The 27,917-nt window shown below is 45.9% G+C and overlaps 1 protein-coding gene across 2 annotated transcripts; it reads right to left on the reverse strand.

The window, feature by feature from the left end:
* Positions 1 to 779: 779 nt before the first annotated feature.
* RHOF (ras homolog family member F, filopodia associated) lies at positions 780 to 24,510 on the reverse strand. 2 transcript variants are annotated; one of them, XM_069031327.1, is made up of 6 exons: positions 24,186 to 24,510; positions 22,950 to 23,136; positions 11,116 to 11,203; positions 5,118 to 5,227; positions 4,261 to 4,395; positions 780 to 2,161 (listed from the first exon to the last, which is right to left on the reverse strand). In XM_069031327.1, the coding sequence occupies exons 1-6, from the start codon at positions 24,275 to 24,277 to the stop codon at positions 1,997 to 1,999; spliced, it is 777 nt and encodes a 258-aa protein (XP_068887428.1). In that variant the 5' UTR covers positions 24,278 to 24,510; the 3' UTR covers positions 780 to 1,996. The 2 variants fall into 2 exon arrangements, with proteins under 2 accessions (XP_068887428.1, XP_068887430.1); XM_069031329.1 differs by lacking the exons at positions 22,950 to 23,136; positions 24,186 to 24,510 and adding an exon at positions 11,356 to 11,616.
* Positions 24,511 to 27,917: the final 3,407 nt, after the last annotated feature.

The following is a 27,917-nucleotide window of genomic DNA, read 5'->3' on the forward strand; positions in this document are numbered from 1 at the left end:
GAATGTAAACACTGGGTCAGGGGGATGGCAGGGGACAAACACTGACTGCCACCCTGCTAAAGTCCTTGTGCTGCTCGAATTTACACTTACTCATTGGAGCACCCTTTTTGAGTCCTGGAACTTCTGTACCTTCTCAGGCAGCTGCAGCACTGAGCTGCCTGAGGCTGTGTCTTTCCCAACACTGAGGGCTCCCTTTGAGCCAGCACAAAGCCCAGATGGGGCACATCCTCTGGCCGTGTGAGTTGAAAACAGTGCCCTTCTCCCCAGAGTGTGCTCATGAGGGGACAGATAGTGCACCACAGGCTTGAGATGGATTCATCAGTTCTGTTGCTGCAAACTAGCAAAATTCAAAATTACCTTTGCCACGTCACTGTCCTGTGGACATGAACAATAAACTGCAATTTACCTATTTTCAACAGTTTTCAAACCAGTTGGGCTGTATTTTGCTATCTTTTGCACACACTGTGAGGGTTTTTTGGTTTTTTTTACTCCTTGAACTCTATGAGATGTAAATTCTTTTCTGTTGAGAGCGATGCAGGAACCTGGTTCTGCAGGGGTGAGTTACTTGAGTTCTACAGCCTGAGAAACTCAGATTAAAAAAGCCAGAGAGATTTCCACTGTGGAGCTGATGATAAATGAGTCACTTCCTGAATGTTGGTGTTTCAGTTTCGTACTGGGTGAGGTGAGGGGTGGTTGTATTTCTTCTACTAACAAGTGAAGAAAGGGCTGCACAATTCTTCATGCTTTTTCCATAGTCAAGGATGAGCACAAACTTCCAATTAATTTAATTTTCCATTTTAGGCTCATAGGTATTCACAAACCTTAATTAAATCAAAACAAGTTAGGAGAAAAATGAAAAGGAAAACAAGATTTTTCAAGGATCAAGATCTGTTTACCCTGCATGTAAAACAATAATGATGGCTTGCTCCAAAACAGCTTTTCACCAGCTGGTCATGTACAATTTGCCTTACACAGAAAGCTTTCAGCAACATCTGTACTGCAGGAACCTCATTTCCCCTCACAGGTTTGGTTTATGATGATTACAGACTAGGAATTGCTCCTACAATCCAAGATCTCAGTGAGGGGATGTGCAAAAGAACCAGGAGATACAAGGCACGTGTACCAGGTTGTACAGTGGGAGCATCCCTGATCTTAGATAGACAACTGACACCTTCATCACAAAAGGGAACATTTTAATTTATAGCAGTAGAGATGATTTCATGAGTGAATTAATATTTCCTCCAGTGTGCACCACGATTTGCATTTGTCTTGTATTAAATAAGCTGTAAATGTTTATCATAAGACTGGCTTTGTAGTAGCTGCTTGGAGTACTTCTAAATTTGAGTGCTATAAATTAACTATTTTCCATGATACTCTATTTTTCAAGTAGAGCAACTCACGTATTTCCATTGATAAATGCCACTTTGCATTCCAGCATCAAGCCTTGAAGAACTCTGAGGTGCAGCTCTGCAGAGCTGGTCTATGGGGGTAGTGGATGTTCCATCTGCAGGGCAGCTTGAGGCCAACTCATGACATTGCCACCAAGTTAATTAACTTGAAAATGCTAAGACAAAACTTTTTCTGTCTTTTCAAAGGTGCCTGATAATCTGCTTTAACATCACTTCTAAAACATGCGGATTTTCTGCTGGGAAAAGGCAGTAAATTTTAGCTCTAATGTGCCACAATTATTTTGCAGAGGAAAAAAGCCCCCAGTTCTAAGTTATATAGGAGCAGTTGCTGTTCATTGCAGTTTAAATAGTGAGTTGTTTGCACTTAGAAGCAAAAGCCAGATGGGTGAAGGCACACAGCATCGGTTAACTGTGATAAACAGCTTTGAAAACTCTGTGAGAACAGTGTAACAAAAGTGCAAAAATACTACAAATAATTAAAATTTTAAAATAAAAATTATCCTGGGAATACAAACATGAAAAAAAAAAAGTTTTTAAATTTAAACTCTTTATAAAATCTGAATCACTTGGCTCTCGTGCAGTCCAGATCATAACACTGAGCACACTTTCCGTTTCCTGTGGCACTTGGCTTTCTTCATGGCACTCAGTGCAATGGTTGTGGCTTCTTTAAAAACATTTTCTATGTTCTCACGACATTTTGCTGAGCATTCCAGGTAAATTTCTGCATTAATCTCCTTGCAAGCTGCCTCACCCTGGAAAGAACAAAAAGGTAAGAAAAGATGTAAGTTCGGTGGATGAGAGAAGGAAGGTGAGTTGGGGAAGAAAGGGAATTATTTTGTACATCTTTGCAATCATGAAGAAAGAAGCTGCCTCTGAGTGCAGTGCTAGAGTGTGAGTGGCACTGGTAATAAACTGAAGCACTGTAAATAAACTTGGGGTTTTTCCACTATGTTGAACCAAAGCCTGGCCTAAGAGTTCAGAGCATTAGAGACTCTTGAGATGCAGAGTCCTGATAGCACAAAAATATTCTCAGTATTGAATTTCTTTAAACTAAATCCTGAGGTAGGTACTTAAGTGAGGATAAGATGTCTACATGGTGGTATTTTTTTCAGGGCTGACCTTAACTATTCTGTGATGTCACCTTCAGTAAGGAATGTCACATGCAAGAACAGAAACTGCAGTGATGCCTTGCTTCGTTTTGCTGGTGTGCATGCAGGAACCTTGACTTGTTTTGAAGCATCACAAGGGCTCAGCCAAAATCCTCATCAAAACAAATGGGTGCCTGCACTTCTCAGCCATGCAATGGGAATAGACTTGAATCTAAAATATTTCCATGCAATGCTGGTTGCGTGAAATCACTACAGACAAAGCACAGTGATTTCTTACTTGTGATCCTTTTATTGTCCCTGCAGAGCCAGCCCTCAGGTTTGAATCCTTGTGAGCCTTTCACTGTGAATTCCAGGTCTGCAACCCATAGCTCACAAACTCTGCATTTATTCATTATAACCTCTGGGAGTGGGGTCACTTGAGCACTTGGGCTTTTATAGGGGGGTGGTTCTTCATGTTTAAGCAGTTTATCTCCTTTCAGTTGTTTGCAAGCTGCAGTGGCAGATACTGTTCAGATCCTCTGTGCCTGGCATGGGAAGCATCACGTCCTGTGGCTCAAGGTGCCATCAGCTGTAAAAGACTGAGGTAGAGCACATTTCAGGGGGGAAAACCAAGTGGGAGGGCTCACATAGGAGACAAAGTTTGTATGTCATGTGCGCCCTTGAGTTTAACTGCATGAGGCCTCAGCAGACTGGCCAGAAGTGTCTGTTGCTTGCCCTGAACCTCTCTCATGTGAGGACGATGAAGGGATTTATTCATGCAAACAAGGGACAATCTGCAACTGTTCACAGTGACAGGCTGGGACCTCATCTTGTGTGCAAGGGAGCCAAACTAAAAGGCCCAGCATGGTTTCGTGGTGATGCAGTTGCAGTTTATTTTCCTGCTGTTTAGAAGAAGTGGTGATTCACTCAAGGTCGTAGTGCACTTGACCCTGTTCCCCGGACGTGTGTCTCAGTTTGAAAGCTGCCGTTCTTGCTCTGAGGTGAGAGGAGAAGGATGGCTTTGTAGTTTAAAGAAAAAGAAAAGAAAAAGTGGAGGACCAGAGCAGAAAGGTCTTGTGTGACATGGGACAAGCTGTTCCATCACTGTTTCTCTTGTACCAAGGACAGCTATGCCAGTGACATAACACTACTTATAAATCTCACTGCTTCATAATATTTAAAGATATTGATAATATGTAGTTTTCTTAAGATTACTTTAGAGACTTCAAAGAACACTCTCTCATGTCAGAGAAACCTTGCAGATGTTCTTGCTATTGGCCTTGAAAGGATTTATTTTTAAGTAGGATTTGCAGAACACATTTATTCCAGAACGGTCAGTGTATTTAATCCTGGAATGTATTTCCTAACATCTCCAGTCTTTGTAACAGCACTGATCAAAGCACCAGTGATGGCTGCAATGTAGGCTAACAACAATTATGAAGGAAGTCCAGCAAACTTGTTAAGGCTTACAAACTTGTAACAGTAATAACCCAGCTGTGAAAGGAAAGAAGAACAAGATGTAACGAGCATAGAAGGCATAGATGTGTCCTTTCAAACTGCTCATATTTCTCTTTACTCTGGCATTAAAAATGGGTGGTGATTTGGCCACTTCCAAAAAGAACTTACAGAAATCTCTGTTAGTGCTGACCTCTGTTAGTGATCACCTAATTTTGGAGTGCCTGTGATTGTACTCGTGAGGACAATGCCATCGTGTGCTTTATCTCCTGCCAAGAGGCCACCACTTTAGATACACTGAAGTTTACCTGGTTGTAGGTGATGGGTTCCTGCTTGGAAGCTCTGAGCTTGCGCAGCTGCTCCTTGTCCTTCCGAAGGTCTGTCTTGCAGCCGATCAGCACGAGCGGGACACCCCGGCAGAAGTGATTCACTTCAGGATACCACTGGGGGTAGAAAAACAAAACTTTTACATCTGGCTTTTATTTTGTTGTTTCCTGAAATCAAAACAACACAGCCAAACAGCATTTAATGTAAGATGCAATTTCAGTTTTGGAGTTGTTAGTCTGGTGGGGGGGGCCCAACATGCACTATTTACATCACAGAAATGGTTAAAAGTCCTCCCCAAAGTCAGCTGCTTTATAAAAACATAGTGGCATCTGTCTCTATGCCAAAATGTTTATTTACCTCCTGTTTAAATTCTGAGGAGCCCCTCTAAAGTCATATTTAAAAACAGAATTTGGACTAAGTCTTGCTTTGTTTTCCTAGTGCTACATCCAAGCACGCTTTGGAGCATTACAGAAATCCCAGCACAGAGAAGTGGTTGCTCTCATCTCTCCCCTGCAGTTAAATATGGATGTGATGGAAGTAGTCTTGACTCTAAGATGTGCAATGTTGGTCATGTGACATCACTACTGATAAAGCAGTGATTTCACTGCTGGTGTTTGATCTTTTTAGTGAGAGTCAACCCCACTTAGGAGCTGTGGAGAGGTGAGCCCCAGGTCTAAGGTCTGTGATCTGCAGCTCAGCACACTATGAGTGATCTGGGCATCTACACACCCAGGGTACAGGACACTAAAAGCACCAGCATTTTTCATCTGATATCTTGTCATATATCAGGTATGTGTAATTCATTTAGAAGGCTGGAGTAATTAGGAAAGCCTCTTACCTTGGCTGCTACATTATCATAGCTGGTGGGGTTCATGACATCGTAACAAATTAACACGACATTGGTGTTCTGGTAAGAAAGTGGCCGTAGCCGATCGTAGTCCTCCTGCCCTGAAACACACAGGATGGTTTGGATGAAGAAATCTCTGTCCTGAACAAGCAGAGTGATGGGGATATGTACAGGCACATACTTGAGATCAAGAACAATGGTGCTGTAATTGCACAGACTGCAAATTTTTCATACTTGTAAAATTCCTCTCTTTGAGTCCAGGAGATTCCTCCTCACTGACAAAACTGATGGTTTAGAATACGGAACACATCCTTGGCAGGTTTTAATAAAAAGCCTGCTTTGTCCACTTGCTAAGGACTTAGGAGCAGTTCTAAACACTGACTGCCAAGTTACTGCACAAAAGCAAAGTCATCAAGAGAAATCTGAAAATTATTATTAATTTTGACAGTGGCAGTCCCCAAAAACATTTGCATAGGTGATGCTGTGAAGAGAAAAAACAATGTATTTGCTAGACAGGAATGCTGAAGCAGAAATCTTAGTGGCAAACTTGCTTTTCCCAGCCTGGAGAGCTGAGAGGAAGCAGCGATTACACACAGGATTGTACAAGCCATGCTGCAGCACGAGCCAGGCTTAACTGGCCTTTGAAGCAGGACTCCACAGCAGATCTAAGGGAATTCTGCTGAATTCTGGAAAAGCAGGGGATTTGTCATACTTCTGATTAGGGATATTCTGACAAGAGGAAGCTGATTTGCTTCAGACCTGTACTCTTCCCCTTACAGTAATCACCATGCCAGGGTCTGAGGGTGTCTTGCTTTGAGAGATTAAGTTCAAGAAAGTACTAATTCCCAGATACAGTTGGCAGCTCAGGAAAAAACCCCAATCTTCTTCATTTAATGAGGAAGAAAACATGATTCAAGGAGTCTGTAGAATGTGAATTTGTCACCTGAATGCTGGAATCAGGTATATGTTTGTGATGTACTGAATTTCCATGAGGAGAACTGGGAATGCTGCTCCTTCCCACTATCACCACAATCCACACACAGACCAGAAACTGCCTTACAGGGAAGTTCCACATCTCAAATCTTCACGTTGATATTTCAAATGAAGGAATGCAGAAAATTTCAGTGTGCCCCAACCCTACAGCAATGATTCCTGCCCTGGCACCTGCTTCAGTCCAAAGTCATGTACTCATCACTTGCCAACATTTTTGTCTCCAGTCTGAAGAACTGCAGATACCACAAGGCCAATAATACTACAATATTTTTCTCCCTTCCTTACTTTAAATGATTGGTTGAGATACAGGTTATTCCAAGGTAATCCCTGCTGGACAAGTCATTACTAAGTTTGCCTGAGATGTTTGTACAATGAGAATCTTGGGTTTGGACCACTTGGTATTTGAGCTTCTGCAAGAGCCATGTGCTCTGTGGGGAGGTGCAGAACAAAGAGGGATTGATCCCTCAGGGTTTAATCCAGAAATAATAAACAATTGACAAAATTATGCATGTTGTATAAACATTCAGAGCAAAGACTGTACTGCTTATCCCTTCTTATTCTCCCAATCCATCTACTTGTTTGCAACTGATTTACCATTTTGTTGCTGAGATAATCCCCTAAATGCATTAAACACATCAGGTGCCAAACTTTTTTTTTCCCTCCTAACTTCCTAGTGCTGTGTAAAGTATTCCTTGTTCGAGTTCAGGCCTCCGAGTTTCTATCAACCTAGCTTGTAAAATTAAAAGGTCCTCCAAGTTGTTGTTGGCAATTTTTGAGGCAGACAGGACTGTCCCGTTGGGAGAAACATGTTTATTTGCTTGGAATCAGAACACACCTCTAAATTCACACTCTCCTGGATGGGATAACAGAAAAAGTGTCTTTAATATGTTGTATTGCAAGTCAAAAACTATAGACATGCCCTGGTCAACTGCTCCTTCAAATCCAGCTTTGCACTTATGGGTTTTTAAGCAAACAATAAACGCATGAGAAAATTCTGCTGTATAAAACACGGCTCCGTGTGCATTTGGAATGTGGGATACAGAGCACAGAACAGGGTGGGGTGCAGAGAGCAGAGAGGGAAGGTGAAGTGGCAATTGCTTAACCTGTATTACAGTTGCATGCTTGCAGCACTCATGGGGAAGGAGAAGGAAGCTGCTCTTTAGGAGCTCAGATGCAGCTCCTCAGCTGCTGAGGATGTAACAGGACCCAGATCAAGCTGTGTCTAAACATAGACATCCCCCTCTCTGAAAACAATCCCTTTCACCCCCTGTCCTCAAGTGCTGCTGATGAAATGTAAGAAAGAGCCTGGGAGACTTTTTTTCTCCGTAAAGCTGCTCAGTCTGTGGTCAGAGCTAACTTGGCACAGATTTAGGTCTTTTACTAAAAGAGTTTTGAAAAGGAGGAACAGGGGTGAACCTAAGCAGTAACTGAATGTATATGCAAAGCCCCTGTGTGTGCTTCCTCAAACACAGGTAGCTGTTTTCTTTCCCCAATTAACAAACAGCATGCTGTGGAAGAGCTGGTTAAGTTTCTGCCTACGTGTGAGCACATCTGTGACCCCTCCGTCTCCCTAGATTCATTGTCCCATCAGAGGCTTTGGGTTTTTCTAAAGAAAAAACTCCACCCAACTGAATTCGCCTAAAATTTGCTAATTCTCTGCCAAGCTCCCAGTCCTGCATGCCTCTGGGAGACGCTGTGTAACCACATCACTGCAGTTGGGCCCTGGGGTGGGGAGGGAGCTCTGGTGATGGTTGAGGGTGAACAGGAGAAGTGAAACCACAGGTCTCAGTCCCATGTGCATGTTCACCTCTGTCTGCTCTTCCTCACCCCTTTGCCCATTCATCACCAAAGAAGTGCCAGCCTGTGAGTTGCTTGCCAGCTATGTTTTTTCACTATTCAGTTCAAAACAGATGGGGAAACAGACATTCTTGGCAGGAAGAAAACTGGTGGAAGTGGACACTTGGGGCAGGAGGGGCACACTTCAATAAAAAAGTTGGGGTTTTTATCTTACTCAGGCCTGACTTCCCTCTCAAACTCATGAGAAATTATTCTTTCATTCACTGGCTTTTAAAATTTCTCTGAAGACCTCAGGCTGCCGTGCTTCTGTCATCAGAGACCTGAAAAACCTTGCTGGAGGCCTTGCATGTGCTTCTTGTCAGGCAGAGCAAGTACCCACAATGATGAGGCATTACTTCCTCCCCAGCCCAGCACTGCTCTCAGTTCTGAGAAACTCCTGCACCAGGAACTGAGCCTTGTGTCTGAACTGCACCTAAAGCATCGACACTGCTCCCTTGGCATGGAAAAATTACAGATTTCATTTACTTCCCAGTGCCTTTGCCTCTGCCAAGCACAGCTTCAAATGGGAACTTTTAATTGAAAAAGAAGCTGCAAAAGCTGTTTGCAGACCAGACAAGTGATGTTACAAAGCCTTTACATTGTGTATGTGTACCCCCAACTTCCTGCAACAGCAAGAAGTGTTTGATGAGGAAGACACAGTAGCATAGTATAGAAGTCTCTCCAAAAGTTCTTTTTCTGTTACATTTTAGACTAATCCATTAAGTTCATTTGTTACTGAAATTCTTGTCAAGAGAAGAATACCTTTTATATCTTGAAACGTTTGATTCTTAAGCATTTTGTTTTGTGTCCTCCTTCCTCAGTAAGTAGGACAAGCTCAAAGGTTCAAGCTGCACAGGACTTGACAATACAAAGAGTCCTTCCAACTTTAAACAGCCCACGGAGCTGAACCTGTCCTTTACCTTCCCATGATGCTGAAGTACACCCAGATCTATTTAGTGTTTCTCCAAGCAAGATCCTAAACCCACACAACTCTTGGTCCTAGCCTAACCCTCAAGGAACTTAACATCAGTTCTGTGTTATTAAAAACAGGATGGGACTAAAATGTGTGCTCAAGTGAGTCCTTCCTCTAGCAAAACTTCCAGTTACAGAAAGAGGATGAAAAGCTACTTGAATTAGAGTTTGACACAGATATGTAACATAAAACTATGCAAGCAGCTTTGAAACAGAACCAAAACCCAATCAAATGTCTCAACCCAGGTGACAATCTCCCTGCTTTCTTTCTTGCTGTGTCTTATGAAAAGCGAAAGAAATTTAACAGGAAGGGAGGAGACAAGTGTCAACAACCTCAAGAAACTTGTAGCCTTGTGGCCATGATGCTGTTCTGGGAGGTGAAAAACCTTGGGTTTCAATGTTTCCAGACGACAAATGGAAAGCAATTGCTTTTTCACGGCAACATGCTAGTTACATGCATGAACAGGGAAATTACAGGATGTGGGGTAATGGTTTTAAACTATCAGAGGGTAAATTTGCACTAGATATAAAGGAGAAATTTTTCACAATGAGGCATAGGTTGCCCAGAGAAGCTGTGGCTGCTCCATCCACGAAAACATCCAAGGTCAGGTTGGGCAGGGACCTGAGCAACCTGATCTAGTTAAAGATGTCATTGTTCACTGCAGGGGGGCTGGACTGGATGACCTTTAAATGTCCCTTCCTACCCAAACTGTCCTTATTCTGTGATAAGCCACCAGCACTGGGCTGCAGGTCTTGTGCAGAGCCGACCTCTGGGACACAAGGAGCTGTGCACTCCTGCCAGGCTTGGGAGAGCTCAATGCTGCAATGCTGGACCTGCTCAGCCTACTGCCATCTCCGGATGCAGCCCGTGCTCCTTAGAGCCTGGAAGAGACTCCAAAGGAAAATGCTGGAATGTGCAGCACAGGGATTTTAAACGAGAACTAGGAGCTGTGTGACAGGCAAAAATTCCACACTGACAGCAAACAAACATAAAAGTGACGAGTGCAGTGGCAGTTTCTTGGTGCCAACACACTGTATTAAGGAAATTCCTCTTTGGTTACTCACATGAGATCCCAGCCCTTCTCTTTTCCTCTAAGACTTAGACCCAAACCCCTTGCCATCCAGGAGAAGGTATGTTATCCCAACTAACTGGGCTTAGAACAGTAACACTGACACAAGAAGACACATTGGCAAATTGGGTGCTCAGGGTATTACTACACTGTAATAAAAATCAACAATAAAATTCATTTCTAGATTAAAAGCCTTTAAAATTATGTTTTCAGCTATCACGTGCAGTATACAAGAAGGTAAGTGCATTTTACTACTATTAATGACTGGACTGCATTCGGTTCTTATTTGTCTTGGTGTAAATTTGGAAGGACTCCACAGGCTTGAACTGAAACAGATGATTTACACTGAGCTGAAACCGAGCACGTGTCAATTTTAGGATTCATTTAGGAACACAGCTGGATAACAGTCTAGGAACTTGGAGTGAAGCTGAACACAAAGCATTTCACAAGTTCCTCAAATGAACCTGAACAAACTATTAGCATTTTCAAGTAACTTTTACTGCTATGGCCTTTTGATTTTGAACACAAACCAGCCTTTTTCTCCTTCCCTATTCAATCACACATGGCAGCAGATTAAAATATTTTCCTGGTTGATTGTATTATGCTTTGCATCTGGGAACTGGGTTTTAATACTTTCAGATATGTTTGCTATTTGATGTTTCTGAATTAATTGGGTTGTTAAGATAATGAATGAGTCGATGACCAGAACTGCCATTAGACAATCGACTCTTTTTTTCTGGAAGGCACATTGATATGCAACAGATCATGGTGGTTGGTTTGTTTGTACTTTAGTCTACAGCAGTCTTAGCTGCAATGCTATGGTAAAACTATGTTGGTAAAGAAGCAATTTGAAAATCTGTTCATCTTTACAGGCTTCAAATATCGGTCTGGTTTAAGTTGACACAGGAAAATCTGCTGGAACAGAAATAGGTGCGCATTGACTGGAGAAGCATTTTACAGTAGTAAACGCAATTTCTGCTTATTTGCCTGAAGTTACGAAAGGCCGGGGCCGGGTTTGGGCTCAGTCCCAGGCCAATGCCCCTGAGTGGTGCCACGGCCGTGGCCGCACAGGAGCTGCCCCCCAGTCCGGCTGGGACTGGGAAAGTGGAACCCCTTACCTGCTGTGTCGTACAGGTTCAGGGTGACCTCCTTCTTCCCCACCGTCACACTCGTTGTGTACTTCTCAAAAACAGAGGGCGCGTATTGCTGCAAAGGGAGGAGAACGATCTCGATGATCTCAGAGGTCTTTTCCAACCTTAATGGACTCTGTGGTTGTGCGAAGCGGTTCTGGCGGGGCCCAAGCGCTGGGGCCGGCCCCGGCTGCGGCCCCCAGCCCCGCGGGGGTGGCAGCCCCTCACCTCGGGGAAGGAGCCCTTGGCGTACACCATCAACAGCGACGTCTTCCCGCAGCCTCCGTCGCCCACGATCACCACCTTCACCTCCTTCCTGCCCGACGGGGCGGCCGCGGGGCCGTGGGGCTGCTCCGCCGCGCCCTCGGGCACGGCCCCGTTGGCCGCTTCCATGGAGCGGGAGCGGAGCGGGCGCGGGAGCGGAGCGGGCCCGCTGAGGGCGCAGCGCGGCCGGGACGAGGCTCCGCTCGCCTCCGCGCCCGGGGTGGGCAGAGCCGCCCGCGCCCCGCCGGGGATTGGCCGCGCCGCGGCCGCCGCCGCCTCAGGTGCCGCAGGGCCCCGCCCGGGTCCCCCGGGACACTGGGGGAGCCTCTCCCGGACCCCGTCGCCGGCCCGGGGCCGCCCGCAGGCTGCGGCTGCTCGGGGTCACGGCGGGAGGGCCCCTCGGCGCCATGTCCCCTCAGACCCACCGGGGCTGCTCTGCCCGCCCGTCCCGCCGGGCAGCCCTCGAAGCTCCATCCCCCGGGACCATCGGGCCCCGTCCGCTCTGCCCTTCCACCCACACGCCCCATACCCATTTATTTATCCCGATTTCCATTTGTTCCTACAGGGAGCCCCTCCAGCGCCGTGCTTCGTCCCTCCAAGTCGCCAGCGCTGAGGGACGGCTCCAGTTCAGCGCCGGTCCCGAAGGCCGAGCGGTGCCAGCCACGGTGAGGGCAGGCAGAGACCCGCGAGATACTCCCGGGAAGGCACCTTGGTGCTGGCGCTGGCAGTGACTCACTGCTTGTTTTCTACTGATTTATTGCTTGGGTAAGAACCGACAGCTCTGCTCATCATCTGCTCACCACTCAAGGTGAGCTGCAAAAATAAATGGAATTTCACATTGTAATTGCAGAGATGTGGTGGCCCCAGGCTTCCACATGGTGTTTTTTGGTACCGTGGAAGGCAGGGGATCACAACAGCTGCGTATGTTTGGCTCTGGAAGGGGATCACAGCTGCTGGATTATGTTTGGCTCCAATGCACAGGTCAGGGAAGTGACACTGAGTTTTGGACAGAACTGCTCAGTGCCAATCTACCCCCATTCAGCACAAAAAAAAAGTGTTTCTTTCCTGGCAGGAATTAACAATGTGCTCTATCTTAACTAAACCCTCTTTGTTTTTAAGAAATAAAAATTTCCTTTAATTTTCTTTTTTTAAATACTACTTGTGGGAATAGCAACAAACCCCTAAGAACATGCTCGGCTGTAGCAAGACTATTTAATTCAACAACAAAAAAAAACAAAACAAAACAAAACAAAAAAAAAAAAAAAAAAAAAAAAACCACGCAAAACCACAATTCGAGTAGGGCTTTGCATTTTCCCCTGCACGGTTGTGTCACTAGATGGCCTTCCAGACCCAATACAAACACCACTGCACTCGGGCAACGAGGATCCTGCTTTGTGCACAGGGCAAACAAAAAGAAAGCCAGAAAAGGATAATTCTGCAATAGAGAAGAAAAAGGACCTCTAATACCCAACAAAGTGTCACATAATTCAAATTATAATAATTAAAAGGCAGTCAAATTCACACCTATTTAAAATTCACCATTTTACTAAGGAAAAAGTTGATGCAAGCACATAGAAGCTGTCAAAAAATGCTTTATGAGCCACATAAATCTTATCAGGAACACAGGAAAAGCCACCAGCTCCTGTTCACTGTAATGGGTGAGGGCAATCTGATGGCACAGGAAGGGATGGGGCAGGAAAGGATTTGTTTTATCCTAAAATGATGCTCAAAACCAGCATCACACTATGTATGATACAATCAGCAGGTAGAGTTAACAGTCTTCCTGTGACTGAAGAATTCAGGGTTTTTTTTCAAGTCAATTATTGTCAAAAGGGGATTTTTGGGGGGATAAAAGTATTTTGTGGTTTATTTTTAATTTGTGGGTTTTGCTTTTTTTGTTGTTTCTTTCTTTCTTTCTTTGCTTTTGGGGTTTTTTTTCCAAGTCTCACAAAACAATCTTTACATTTCTCACAGTTTTGTCTCCTTACACATTTTATACTTATTGAAACTTTTAGATTTGTCCACCTTTAGATTTCGGATTAAACAACATAAAATGAGCAGATTATAAATCCAACTGTAAACACTCCAAAGACTGTTTTTAAGTAATGGACGTTCTACTTGTAATGAGTCAACTTAGTATGGAAGAAATACAACATTTCAGTGTCTCAGGTACTTAATTTTAATTAACAGCTATGCAGTGCTTCAGGCATATAATTTGATTTTGGGCAAAAGCTGAGCCTATTTTGCTGACTCCAAAAATGCAAAATCTAAAATGGAATTGTGCCACTGATCTAAATGGAAGAAGATTCAACCCTCTATTAGTGAAATTCAAATCTAATAATTACCAATTGCAAGTGTCCTTCTCTAGTTCAGTTTTGGACTGTATATTGATTTCGGTACAAGTTCTTTCATCAAAAGCTTATGCATCTGCAGCTCAGGGGTCAATGTGTGTGTGGAGATTCTCAGTGAGCACAAAAAAACCAGGGCTTTAGTGGGGTATGGAAAATATTTGTGCTCCAGTCTTGGTACCAATTTGTTGCTTTATGATCACCAAGGAAAAAATTAGGAAGGAGTGAAAGGTTAACAAACTGCTTATGAAAACTGCTGGGAGTTCATGATTTTTAAAAGATGCTTTAATACTCTGGATGATATTGATGGGTAATTCAGGTTAGCTAGGAAAACACCCAAAAAAGACTCACAGATTAGGTTCAACATTGTTTGCACACACCATCTGCTGCATACTCATATTGTTAGCTTATTTGGTAACACAAGCTGGACAAGAATGGAGACCTGTTCTTCCTTATTGTCTTTGGAACTACATTTTTGAAATACAACTAATTTTTTTCTTCATAACACAGGCCCAGCTTACAAAGACTTCAACATAACAACAACTAATCCCATGTGTGTCCAAGGAAATATTAATAAACTTAGTTAAGAAAGTGCATAACAAGACAGAGCCTTAAATATTTATTTTTCAACATTACCAGTGACATTAATTATTTGTGTTTTCAGCTATGAATTCCCACTACAGCATGTACTGAGCAAGAGCAATGCCTTGAAAAATTTACAATAGGAAAGACAGACCCTAAGAAAAGGAATTTACCAAGTAAGTCAAGTGAATCTCTGATAAATTTCAGATGTTGCACAAGGCCAACAATTGTTTGTCACATGCACACAGACTCTTACTGAGGGAGAGTCCTTGCCCCATGGAATTTAGAATGGACAGGGCACAGAAGGAAGGGGGAGCTATGATGTGGGAGAGCTGAACTGTCCCTGCACACAGCACAAAGTTCTGATGACAGAGTCAGAGTGAGAAGAGAAGCCTATGACAAAGCAGGTGTATACTACTCAAGGTGATTCATCCTGTTTACAGAACAAATGTACAAAATTGTTTTTCAGTTGTGCTTTTGCTCACAGTGCCAACACTGCTCTGACCCTCACTAAACCCTCCATACAATTTCCAAAATCAAAGCTCCCCAGTGTCCTTGACTTTCAGCAGCTTCTCTGCCTCCATTTCTGCAGCGTTTCTCGCTGTTCCTCTCGCACATGCAGAGCTCAACCATCTGGTCCTCATGGCCTGATATTTTACACACACGCCCCCATCCTGAAAAGTCCCTTGGGCCACATGATTCACCATCTATTCAAACCTTGCCATGTGCCTGGTTTTTTGTGTAGTAGCTCCTACTGATGTAAATCCCTTGTTCCATAAGGGCTCTCAATTGCCTTTTTCACTGAAGGCAAGGTGGCTGTGACACCTGCCAGTTTCTAAGACGTTTAACCCAACCTAAAGCATTATTACATTGTTGTTTGGCTGAGTAGGAACCATACTTTTTTCCCAGTAGGAAGTGCTGCCAGAAAGGCATTAACTTTCTAGACTATTAAGTAATATGGAAAAATTATATTTCAATAAGAAAATTTCCTTTCTGCCTTTTCATGCCTTGGAAGTAGTTCCTGTTTCACTTGGCTCAAGTAGCCCATGCACTAAATCAGTGCAGAAATCTTTGGATAAACTCTGCATAAAATCTGTCCAAATGCTACCAGGGAGTTCAGAGGGCTGGGAAAGAAAACAGGACAAGGGTCTGCAACACGAGGTGTGAGACAAATTAAGACACACAACTCAGCAAAATCAGGCAGAGAACATTCAGGCACTTTGATGTAGTTTGGACAAACTTTATTCATAGACAGCACACTCACGACTACCTGGTGAGCAGCTATTTATAGGGAACACAAACTGTTTCTCGGGTTATTTTCTCTGTTATTCTTTAAATCAGGGGTGCCAACCATGTGGGCCAAATATGGCCTACCTGATACACAAATGGCCAATGTGCTGTGTTTTGAATTTCACCTTTCATTAGAAACTGAGTTCTTGGCTTCGCATCTGTGGGAGAAAAACACCCCATTTTATGAACGTGAAGTAAATCAACATGGTAGCATCTCATCCTGATACAGCAGGTGCTTAGAAGCAGCTTCAAGTTTCTGTTGCTCACTAAAGCATAAACTCTCAAGCCAAATTCTTTTGTGAAAAACAGGTAACACAAGGTTAGGATCATCCTGTGCTTTTCTCAACATCAAACACAATGAATGATCTCTGAAAGCATGAAATGAACAGGCGAGTGTCTGCCAACACCTCCACAGCTCTGCCCCCACAGATCTGGGGGATGTGTGTCTCCCAGATGTGATGGCACAGCTTCCCTGAGCCATGGGTGGGAATTTGTCACCACAGGCTGGCAGAGCTATCACAGCAATGCTGGATCTCAACCCCTGCCTCTGTGCTGGGAAGGCAATCTGGAGGTTTGGTGGAGAGAGAGGGATTCAGAATGCCTCGTTTCAGGTGAGATCTGCAGTTGTGTTTGCCTTGGGAGCTGGGCTTGCTTTTGCCATGCAAACAGCCAGAAGCAGCAGGTTCAGGAACGAGGCATAGCTTTGGTCAAGGCTGACAGAGATCTCTGATACAGATCTGCATGAAATTAGTCACCATCAGATGCTCTCCTGCATCCAGATCTGCAGCAGAGAACACACCCCATCAGGAGTAATCTGAGGAAATTTAGGGGAAAGGGTTACAAATAGCTTTGCTTGCAACACAGTGTGTTCTTAGCCACTATCCAACCAATCCCTTTAGCATAACCTCTAAAATCCCTCTGGCTTAGGCCTTCCTGTGTTTTCATGACCCAACACTCCACCTAACCGAGCAAGCATGAAGATGTTATTTTTTTCAAAATTGGAGTGCTCTCTGAAGTATCTACTTCCTTCAGATCACTTTTCCCTTCTCCTCTCATTCCCAAAATATATAATTATGTGGATAGAGATATTTTCTTTTCATGTACTTGCTGGTTCAGAAACAAGGGAAGACTAAATCCAAGAGGAGTGTGTGTTAATTAAGAGGACCACGGCACCAGGGCAGGAGTTGCATGCAGCTGCTTTAGCTTACACAGTAGGGATTAATACAGAGTGGGTGAGTCAACTGTGGATTGCCAGATCTGGGTTATGCTCCCAAAAATTCTGTTGGAAGATTCCACTAAACCTGAAATATGTGGAGTTGTACTTTTTTGTGAGGTTTTAGAGAACATCAAGTTTAAGTGAACCCAGGTTTGGCTTCCTAAATATTCTTTTCACTATGTGAGCTACAGCACAACCTGAACAAGTGTCTGTTTTACAGAGTCGTGAGTCAGGCTTTGATCAACACCTCATTCCTGCACTCTTGCACCTGGCACAAGCAGAAAGCTCTCAAACCTTTTGGACAAGGATGCAGGGAAACTGGGAATATTCATAGGGGGAGAATAAAAGATGGTGAAGTAGGCTATGAGAGAATGGACTGTGGATTAAATAGGGCCATGTTTTTGCTGAGTAATTCACAGCACTGACATTAAAGGGCAGTTAACGTGAAGTTTGCATCCTCCCCCCTGATATCTGTCCAAATTTCCCACAGGAAGGCAGCAATGGCAGGCTGAAGAGATGATAAAATCCTCTGTTTATATGGGCGACACCACAATTTCTGCCCGCTTTTTGTGGAGTGCTGGATGTATGGGTAGAGCTAAGCGGGAAGCGCTTGCTCTGTCGTTGTCTGGCTGGCAAGCTGCTGGTTTACAGAGGTGGAGGTTTGGCAGGAGCCAGAGGAGCTTGTGGCTTGTCAGAGCATGGCCAGGCAAAGGACAGGCCCAGACTGAGTTTCTCTCAGACCTGAGAGCAGCCATAACCTGGCCAGAGCAAATCCTGCACAGGAACAGCGACGCTCAGACCAGGTTAATTAATAACTTGAGGCGCTGGAAATAAACCCAGTTTGTAATTGAGTGATGTTTGCTTTAGAGCTGTGATTCTTGGCCTGTGCCTGGTTTGTGGGAGCTGGATGGGCTGACAGTGCAGAGTGGCCTGGCTGGATGTCCTCGCTGAGAGTCACCAGAGCGGGTCAGGAAGGTGTTCAAGCAGTGGTGTGGGGTGGTGAGGGCAGACACAGAGAGCAGCAAGCTGAATGTGCTGGGTCTGGCGCACACTGCCCTGCCCTGCTCCACACCTCTGTCCTTGATGGCACATTTCCTGTGCATTTCTCCCTTCCTACACACATCTCACCCTTCCTGAATCTTTTCATAACAACAGGCACATTGTCAAGTTCCCAGTTGCTTATTGGGACTAACACAGTAGCTCTGATTTCTTAAGGTAGGGAGATTTCCTGGTTAAAACTGTTCTAATTAAATTTACATCTCTCATAAGGCTAAAAATGCCCCTGTGTGAATGGCAGCTGAATCTGCTTGTAAAATGTCAGTGTCCGAAGACCTTTAATGGTCTTGGGACTCTAACAATAGTACAGACAGTGCCTGTTCAAAGATAAGAGCTCCAGGCAAATGGAAGAAGGAAGCAAATACAGCATCCCCCCAAATCAGACATCTTAGACAAAAATTTTCTAAGTACAGAACACATCTGGCTGCATATTTGTCAAGTATTTTATTGGCCTAAACTACATGCACAGCACCCACAGCAAATCCTTTCCACTGTAGATCTGAGTGGGCACCTCCATTTTCCTTTTAGGACTCACTTTTGGACCTGGGGAAAAGTGTTCTCAGTAGAAAGGCCTCCAAGCAAGCCTGGGCTGGTCACAGTGGAGCAACAGCTGCGTGAGCTTAAATTCCTCTCCCCACCCTGCTGCACAAGCCGTGCCCCTCAGTCCTGTGCCTGGAGGAGCCAGAGAGAGGAACATCCAGCTTTCCTGCTTCCCTGCCAGCTCCACTGGCATTTCCTATTCTGCAGCCAATTGCACATTAGGCGCTGACACCAAGTGCTTTTTCATGTGGGCAGTAGTGGTGAAACTAAGGATCCCTTTTGGTCAGAACCCCCTGCATATGTTCGTGACACCTTTTTTACTCCCCTTTATGCAACACGTCAGGCGCTTGTGATAACTTACTGCCACAGAAACCACTTCCTGCACGCTGCTAACTGCAAGTCCTTCCGGACTGCTGGCAGGCACTGCCCAGGGAAAGGGAAAGACAACGTGCAGGGGAAGGTGTCAGGAAGCAAACAAAATTCTGTCCTCCAGCAGCAGCTCCCAGGAGAGAGACAGGGAGAAATGCAGCAATGGCTGTGTGGATTTAGTGGAAACTAACTTCAGTTAGAAACTAGCCTGCCCTCTAGAAGGTTAAAACAACTAAAATATCTGGAAAACATATTTTAATTAAAAGTTACCTTAAAAAAAAAAAAGCTAAAGCAAGTTAAAAAATAAATCAGAAAGTAGACAAAGATAAGAACAGAGCATGCAGGAATCAAGTCTGAACAAAAGGCATAGGCTGTGAAAGCAGAAAACCACAAATGGCAATGGGCTGAAATGTAAAACCTACAGTTCACTGTGAAACATGAAGGATGCTGTTGTATTCCACACCTCCTCTTCCTGGCTGTAGCTGTCTCCACAAGGTGAAGGGCAGCAATGAATCAAGCTCCTTCCCTCTTCCTGTGTTTTCTATTCAATTATTCGCAGGCTGTGCAAGTTCTGCTTTATTTCCCCTCTCCATATGCCACACTCTCCTCCTGTTTTTTTTTTTCTTAATTCTGCACTGTGCCTTTGGCCTCCCTCCCATTCCTTTCTCCTCAGTGTGTGCCCCCTGCTCTGCCAGGATCTGCTGTCTTTGTAGCCTGTGCTGTGCACATATGCTGGCTCTCCCCTCCCCTCCTGCCACCCCCTGCTCCACCGAGTGTCCCTTCTCCTCGCTCCAGCGTTTTTGCCAGCGGGTCCATGAGCCAGCCAGCAATGGAACAATTTTGCCATGGCCACTGCTCCCGTTTCCATGTTGCCTGCTCCTCTCCAGCAATCAAGAGGAACCCGTGCTGCTCCCCTCATACAGCACAGGCAGAGACAGCCCTGCAGCTGCTTAGCAACTGGGAGCTGCTGTAGCGCAGCAGCACGGGGAGCCATGGACAGCACAGCCTTCACCGATCCAGCGCCTTCGGGCCCATTCGGCAGCAACCCAGGGCTCGGGGGACCAGCTGGGACACTCCCCACCGTCCTGTCAAACAATAAATCAAGATGCAAATCTTTAACTGCGGGATTGAGAGCAATAGTGGCAATGTCAAGGGCAAAACAAAGTCTTGGTCTCGTGTCACATCGCACCAGTGGGAGACCCTGCTCTGATTTGTAAGCTGAACTCATTCCATTTGATCTTTGTCATCAGTTTCTGGCTGCAACGTTTTATACTCCATCACTTATAATCAGAATGTTCCTTGAATGTGCTGCATGTGTTAAAAATGTTCCCAGGTCCCCAGCTACCATCACATCCAGACTGTTTAATGAAGTGTCCAGAGACACAAGTAATTTAATGCATAAATATCCTTTTAGATTACTTATTTGTATCTTCATTTCCTTTTGATGCAAGCTTTGTAAGTGCCCGGCATCTTTAAATGGTACATTCCTTTCATTCTTTCTCTTTTATTTCTGTAAAACTGTACTGTTCAGGGGCCATGAAGCACTGAACTGTTTTGTAATTTGATGGCTTTAGAATGCTGATTAGAATTGCCAACAGTCTTGATTTATTTCATGATTTTTATAAGCTTGAAAGCATTCTTAAAAATAACCAGTTCTACATCCTGATGGGATCACAGCATTTCAATGGCAGCTGCATTTCAATAGGCAAGAAGCAACACAAAACATTCTGCAAGTCAGGTGTTGAAACAGCTTCTTTATTCCTTTATAGCCCAAGAAAGATCAGATCTCTGAAAGCACTCACTCCGTACCTTACAGAGGTAGCTTTGTCATAATACTAGCAGAAATAATATGAACACATACAGTTTAAAAAGTAACAAAAAAACCCCCTCAGCTCTGGCAAATAGCCAACACATCCATCAAAATTTGTCTGGATCTTAAACACAGTAAATGTTTGTTCCACTGTTGGGTGTCACCATGCATCTCTGCACCCCGGCAGCCAAACAACACAGCCTAGTGATTCCCTGTCATTGTTCAAGGCTCACATCCCATGCATTCTCAGAGCATGCTGGGACACAGGTGAAATCTGTCAGCAGGTTGCTTATTTTGGCTGACAATTCCCTAGACAGATCATCTGTTGTTCTAAGGAAGGAATGAAAAATTTCATGGCAAGAAAATCTGAACAGGCAAATACCCTGTCCATATTCCTACTCAATATTCCTTTGATATTCTTAGCCTGGTTTCCTAAAAATAAAACTGCCTAATGCAACTGTATTGCTATATATCATTTTCCCCCTTCCTTCCTCCACTCTCAATCAAATTTGGCAGGGGGGAAGAAGTCCTTAATGTACTTAGGTCTTGAATGAATAGCTGGATAGAGAGTATGTAATAAGGCATCATCTCTAAAAAACCCATCTAACAGGAAGGTCTCAAAATGTACTTTATAACCATGCTGCCCCAGACCTCTCATCTTTCTTTTATGGGTCCTGCAACCACCTGTTTGTGCTCTGCATTATTTAATGGCTACATAATAGACACCAGGGCAGGCAAATGTTGCAGTGTGCCTCTGGCTCCCTTCCAGCTCCTAAACTGGGCTTTCTTCCCATGCAACTGGGGTGTGGCAAGGGATGGTGTGCAACCAGACCTCCTCCTGACACAATATTGACACTGCTGAGGTGTGTGTACACACACCCGGAACCAGGAAACACCCACAGTGCAGATAGGTTGTTTATCTGGAAGAAAATATAAAATCATGACCAACCAAGTTTGTAGGTGACACTCAGCAGTATCAGGAGGGAATATCAAATAAAAATTTAAAAAGGCCATTGCAAGCAACAACACTGTCCAAGGGTTTTCAAGAGGACCAGAGTAAACATGCAAAACAAAGAACACAATCCTACAGTACAGGGTTGTCATCCTAAGAAGGAGCAGATCTGAGAGTATTTTAGCAGCCCTGCTAGGAAACCAGCTGGACATGGGCTGGTGTAATCCCTGGATGCCTGACAGACACATCTGAGCCAGGAGGGCTGTTGGCTCGGGCATGGTCACTGCCGATGGCTCCGTCCCCTTCCGCCCAGATCAAAATGGTGACAAACTGGAGCAGGAACAATTACAGGATTAGCAAAGACGGACCCGAGGGGGAGCTCTGCAGCCTGCAATGGAGTGTTTAAATGCTCAGCCTGCACAAAGCTACGAGGGGATGGAAATCTGGTCATGGAGCATTCCTCTGCCAAGGAGACTGAGGGACAGACACATCCAGAAACTGAAAAGCAGAAACTAGACAAGTTTAAAAAGGTACTTTGATTTCTAGTCTGTCAGGTAGATTTTTGATGGAAACAATTTAGTCTTATTTTACTCCCTTTCACAGCCCATTTGAAAATGAAAATCTGATCTTTATCTAAGATGCAGCTATGCTGCAGTTAAATTCTTTCAAATGAGAAAAAGCAAAATATTCACAAAAATCCAGAGACCTGCATAATGCAGGAAGCTGAACCAGATGAACCTTGGTCTCTTTTGTCTCTTATAATCTATTAATCTAGTTTCCTTGCACAAGCAGTGGATTGTGACTTGAAAACCTTCAATATAAAGGATTCTGTGTACAAGGCAGTCTAAAACAAAATGTTGTAAACAGTCAGGATCATTGTTTGGCAGAACAGCTGCATATTTTTTATTTCACTTTGCCTCTCAATCTAATTTGCTCTTGTTGCAACACTTTGCCAAAGAAATTAAATCACTTCTTATTGATAACAGACAGTGATATAATTAGCATAAGAGTTTTCCACTCAACAATGCCGGGGAGGGACGCTGTGGGCAAGAACAAACTCCTTTGCTTCAGGAATGTGCACAGAGTCACCACAAGCTGTTCAGAAAAAAAAATTTTTGTTTTCCCCTTTTCCCTGAAAGACCTCTTTATCTAAAGAGTCTCATGCAGCAAACCAGGGTCAATCTAACTGAAGTATGAAAGTCTGGTTTGACCTTTCTGGGATTTAAACACACTGTACCAGAACATTTCGCTTTTCAGATACGAGGTTCAGCCATGAAACCACCCACTCTGAGAGCACAACCGGTCTCAACTGCCTTGGTGACTTTTAAACTACACTGAACATTATAGTCATTTAGAAACTCTAAAAACGGAAAGAAATTTTCGGCTCAGACTTACAAAAACAACTTCCAGAAGTGCTGAGGACCCACACAACTCACTGGGGCGGCACGGCAGGCTCGCTGTCCAGAGCCTGCTGCCCCAGCAATTTCTGGCCCTGGTTTGCACGTACGCAGCGCCAGGCACACGCGTTAGGACCTCTCCCAGCTGGAGCACTTCATGGATTCTACCACCGGGAACAGCCGTCCTGGACAGTGATTAATCGCAGACATAGATCAGAGTCCTGGAAAAATATGCAGAGAGATGCAAGTACAGACAAAGCTGTCTAAGCTCCCACAGTATTATGGTCTGGCTGTGTCGCTTCAAAGCTGCGTTAGGCAGAGCTGGTTTGCTTCAGGGTTGAACAGATCAACGTTACGGTTTAAATGCTGGTATTGCTAACAGCCAAATATATATTTAAACATAAATCTTAAATCCCAGGAAAGTTAATAGCCCGATGCTGTTTAAATATGCCTTTTTTAGTCGCTTCACGTGCTGACTTAACTCATTACGATGCAAGCTGCAGAAACGTTTTCACTACAGTTCAAAAACCCCTGCAAACACGAGCCCAGCTCTGCGCCGTACTTTGATCTACACGCCGCCTCTTTCGGCCATTTCCAGGAAGCTGAAATGCTTTTCACCTCTATTGAGAGATACCACAGGAGCATTTTAATGGTGTTCAGCTAAGAACAACATCACCGTTCCTTCCGATTTTGCCAGCAGACGGTCACTGAGAGCCGCCGTGACCGGGCCGGGTGCTCAGCGCTAGCTCCAGCGTGGGCCCGGCGCTCCTGGCCGGGCGGGGACCGAGCGGCGGCTCGGGCGGCCACGGCTGCGAGCGCCGCAGCCCCCGACAGGGCTCGCAGCGCTACAACGCCAGCCTGGCACTGCGTAAACGCTTTGGTTTTGTTGTTGGTTTGTTTGGTTTTCTCCCCCTCCATAGGAACGTGTTCTGTTTTGTGCAGACGGTTTGTCGCTTGTTCTCGACATAGAGCCTGACCCGGTGAGGAGCGAGGGGGAAGCGAGGAATGGAGCGATGAGCAAAGTCGTTGCGAAAGGCGCGGGCTGCGGTGCCTCCTTCGCGGTAGCACCCTGCTCCCTCGCAGGGAAACAGCCCTGAGCCTCGGCACATACCACAGCACAGGTTGTACAAACCCACGGAGCGGCTGGTGCTGAGCCGAAGGAACTGCGGGGCAGGGCGCACCCTGCCCGGCACATGCCGCTCCCGCAGGCAGCCTCTGCCAAGCAGCCACTTACCTTCTCCCTCCCTCAGGGTCCGCAGGACGGTCCTGCTCTAGCCTTACCAGGGAGGCCACCTCTCTACAGTGTTTGCTTTTCCTCCCTGTCATGCCCTCTGAAGTGGTTGCTCAAGCCAGGCTTTCCTGGCTCACCTACTCTGGGTCTGCAGTGAGCACAAGCTGCAATTCCCCGCAGAGCACAGCGAGGCTTGTGAAGTTCCGAGATAACCCCCAGCCTCCACCCAAAGCGAGCTGGAGCAGAATCTGCTCGGGGAAAAAAAAAAAACCAAACCACAAGGAGAATAAAAAAAAAAAAAAAAAAGAAAGGAAGGGAAAAAAAAAGACGCCACATGTAACACCTCATGGGGTCATGGCGGCTCCACTGCAGCGCGGCACCGGCTGCGCGCCAGCCCTGCCCGTGCGGGCCCGGGGAGCTCGGCGCTGCAGGCCGAAGGAGGCAGGGCAGCGCTGCCCCGGCTGGGTGATGGCGGAGGGGGAACAGCCCAGGAGAGGCAGAGAAGGAAAACAACAAAGAGCCATGTGACGGGGAGCGGCGGCCGCGCTCCCCCCGGCGCACCCGCTCCGGGCGGGGAGGTGGTGGCGGCGCCCGGCCCCTCCCGCGGCCAGCGCTGCTTGTTCCCCCCGTCCCCCACACAGCCCGGGCATTAATTTTTTTGTGCATTTTATTTTTTCCCTTATGTGTGCGTGGAGAAGGGGGATGGTGTTGTTTGTTCCTCTTTTTCCCCCCCCCTCTGCATTAGGCGACTTCCATGGCTTGATGTTTTTAAAGCGAGCTGGAGGCTGCGGCGGGGGAAGGGCGGTGTTATTTATAGCAGCCAGGGCTGCGCCGGCATTATCCGAGCTGCCTTTGTCCTCCCGGCCGGCCGCCCCCCCGCCCGGCCGGGCTGGAGCGCCGCCAGCCCCGCTGCCGCAGGGCGCTCCCGCCATGTTGTGCGCGGGGAGAAAAAGCCGCCACTCCCTGCCCGGCTTCACTCTTCCACAGCCCCTCACAAAGCGCTGGGGAAAGGGGGGGGCGGGAAAGGGGAGAGAAAGGGGAAAAAAAAAAAAAAACCACCCCAAACCCACCATTTCCCTGCAGCGCCCGAGACGGGGAGCGCCGGGAGGCAGCGGGGGAGAGCCCGCCGCGCCACCGCCCAGCGCTGAGGACAACGCGGCGCCGAAGGGAAGGAGAAGCCATGATGGCGGCTGCCCTCACACAACACGGAGCGCGACCGGGAGCGCCGTGCCCACCGCCGGCCGCCCCTCCCGCCGCCCGGGACACGGGGCTGCTGCAGCCTTTCACATAATAAACCCACCAGAATTCGGCGGGGAGGCCATTTCGTGGGCTGGGTGGCGGCACTAAAGCACAACTGCTGTGAATATCAACTGCGTCACGGCTCTCCATCTGTAACACTCAGGCTGCAAAGGGTCCCTCACTTGGAAGGAAACTCCCTCATTTTGGATATACTTCCAGACCTCCTTTTTCCCCCCTCTCTCCAAGTCATACCTCTCGGTATGAAGGATTTTACAGTGCTTTCTAGGGAGACATCCGCCATTAAGATTCACCGTCGTGAAAAACACCCCCCCACTCCCCCCATTTTGTTGCCTGTTTTTTGTCGAGCTTCTGTAATTAGACGGATAAAACATGTAAGGGATCCCTACTACCACCACCACCACCGCCTTCTCGCCTTTTTTTAACATCAAGCGCACTAACATCTTACTGTCCACAGGCAGATACTTTTATTTTTTTGGTGCTTTCAATTTAACAGCCAAGTAACGCCTGCAATGGATTCACAGCGTCTCTCCGCACAAAAAAAAAACCAAAAAAAACCCACCCAGGGTTGAGGACGACCAAGAGCTTTGTGCAGAAAAAGAAATCAAATCCCTCCCTGAAAACAGACGTTTCAGAGGCACTGTTAGAGGTTTCTGAGGAGAAGGAGATCGCCACCGCTTTCAGACGACCATTGGGATCTTTCCACCCAGGACAATACCATTAGCTACAGGCCTGGGCTATTTGTTCCTCTGCAAGGGCAAAAGGGTTTACTTACCCGCACACCATAGTTGAATGCAGCTCTGAAGGTGAAGTTGTTACTCTTTTTTAAAATAATGGCTATAAATATATATATGATCTGTATCACCACTTCTCTTGTAAGTTTGCAAGCCAAAGCGGATCTTGTTAAGATAAGTTACGGATCTTTGTATGGCATTGGTCTAGCATCAAAAAAAGAGGAAAAAAAAGGGGGAAAAAAGCTATAGAAAAAGTCCAGCTATGTTGACTGACCGTACACAGGCGAGGACTCCTGCTCGAGGCTTAAATCTACCTTCCTGTGGCAGATTTACTCTGTACATAAAAAGGACGTTCAGTGTTTTTCCACAGAGCACGCAGACACTAAAAATATTCTCCTCAATAGTTTTAGGCTGCACATGTCAGTGTGAAAACACCTAGTTAACATTTACTGGTTCTAACTTTTAAGCGTATCTTAGCCAGATATACTGCGTTATAAGTAAAATATTTCAAAAAGCATAAATTGGTTTAAACAGACAAAAACATAAGACATGCAAATGAAGGCTTAGCAATAAGGACCACTTCAGTAACATTAACATGAAAACTACACTTAGCAAGGACAGAATGGATTGGGTACTTACAATGTAAGAGGAAAGAAAGAAAAAAAGCTTATCATAGTAAAATTGCCTTATTTTTTGCCAGAATTCACTATTCCTATACCTATATTTAAAACATTACCTTTTAAGCACCAAAGGAGTTAATAAAAATGGCCAGTAAGCAAGTGTTTAATACAGGAGAGAAGTCTCTCAAATTTATTGTTCAGTCATCAGAGCTGCTTAAAGCTTAAAAACCCCCAAAACAACGAAAAAAATATAAAAAGAATGTATTTACTCTTTTTTTGTTGGCATTCGAAATTGTTAACTGCTGACATAGGGTGTGCCATGACCTAGTTACACAAGACAAAGATGGATCCCGAATCATAAGGGAGAAAAAAAAAAAAATCCGCATTACTTTTTTTTTTTTTTTTTTTTTGTTAAGGGCTTGATATATATATATATATTTAAATCTTCCTTCTTCAGTGAGTCGTCTGGCACCGTGCTAGAGGCTCCCACCACCCCGCGTGGTGTGGATTCACATGGCGGATCCCCCTTTATGGAACAAAGGAAAAGCCCAGTTGGCCATTTCGCTCCACTGCAGAAAAATGGCTGCGGGTCCCGCGGCCTCTCCTTGGCTTCTGCCGCGCGGTGCTTTTACCCCGCCGTCTAATAACTCAAGCCCCATGGAAGCCGCGCTCCCATTGGCTGCGCCCGCCGCGCTGCCGCCGCCCCAGCCAATGGCGCGGCCGCTCCCGGGGCCGCCGCGGCCCCGCGCCCCGGGACGGCCGCGCCATGCGCCCGCCGCGCTCCGCCCGGCCCCGCGCCCGCCGAGCGCCGGGGGCACCGCGCCGCCCGCCCGCCCGCCTTTAATACCGAAAACAAAATGGAACCTCCCCGCTGATTGGCTGACGACGGCTCCGGACCTTTAATAAGCAAAACTGCTCCCCCATCCTCCATCACCCCCTCCTCTGCGTGTGTTGCCACCCCCCCTACACCCCCCCCCCCCGCACTCTCCGCCGCAGCAGCGCGGCGGGTCCGCGCTCCGCCCGCCCCCGCGGTCGCCCTGGCTCGCCGAAGTCTTCCCCTAAAAAAAGATTAAGAGAGAAAAAAAAAAAAAAAAAAGGCAAAAAAAACCCCAACTTGTCCCACC

This window comes from Aphelocoma coerulescens, chromosome 15 (assembly GCF_041296385.1).
Source record: "Aphelocoma coerulescens isolate FSJ_1873_10779 chromosome 15, UR_Acoe_1.0, whole genome shotgun sequence".
Taxonomy (NCBI): domain Eukaryota; kingdom Metazoa; phylum Chordata; class Aves; order Passeriformes; family Corvidae; genus Aphelocoma; species Aphelocoma coerulescens.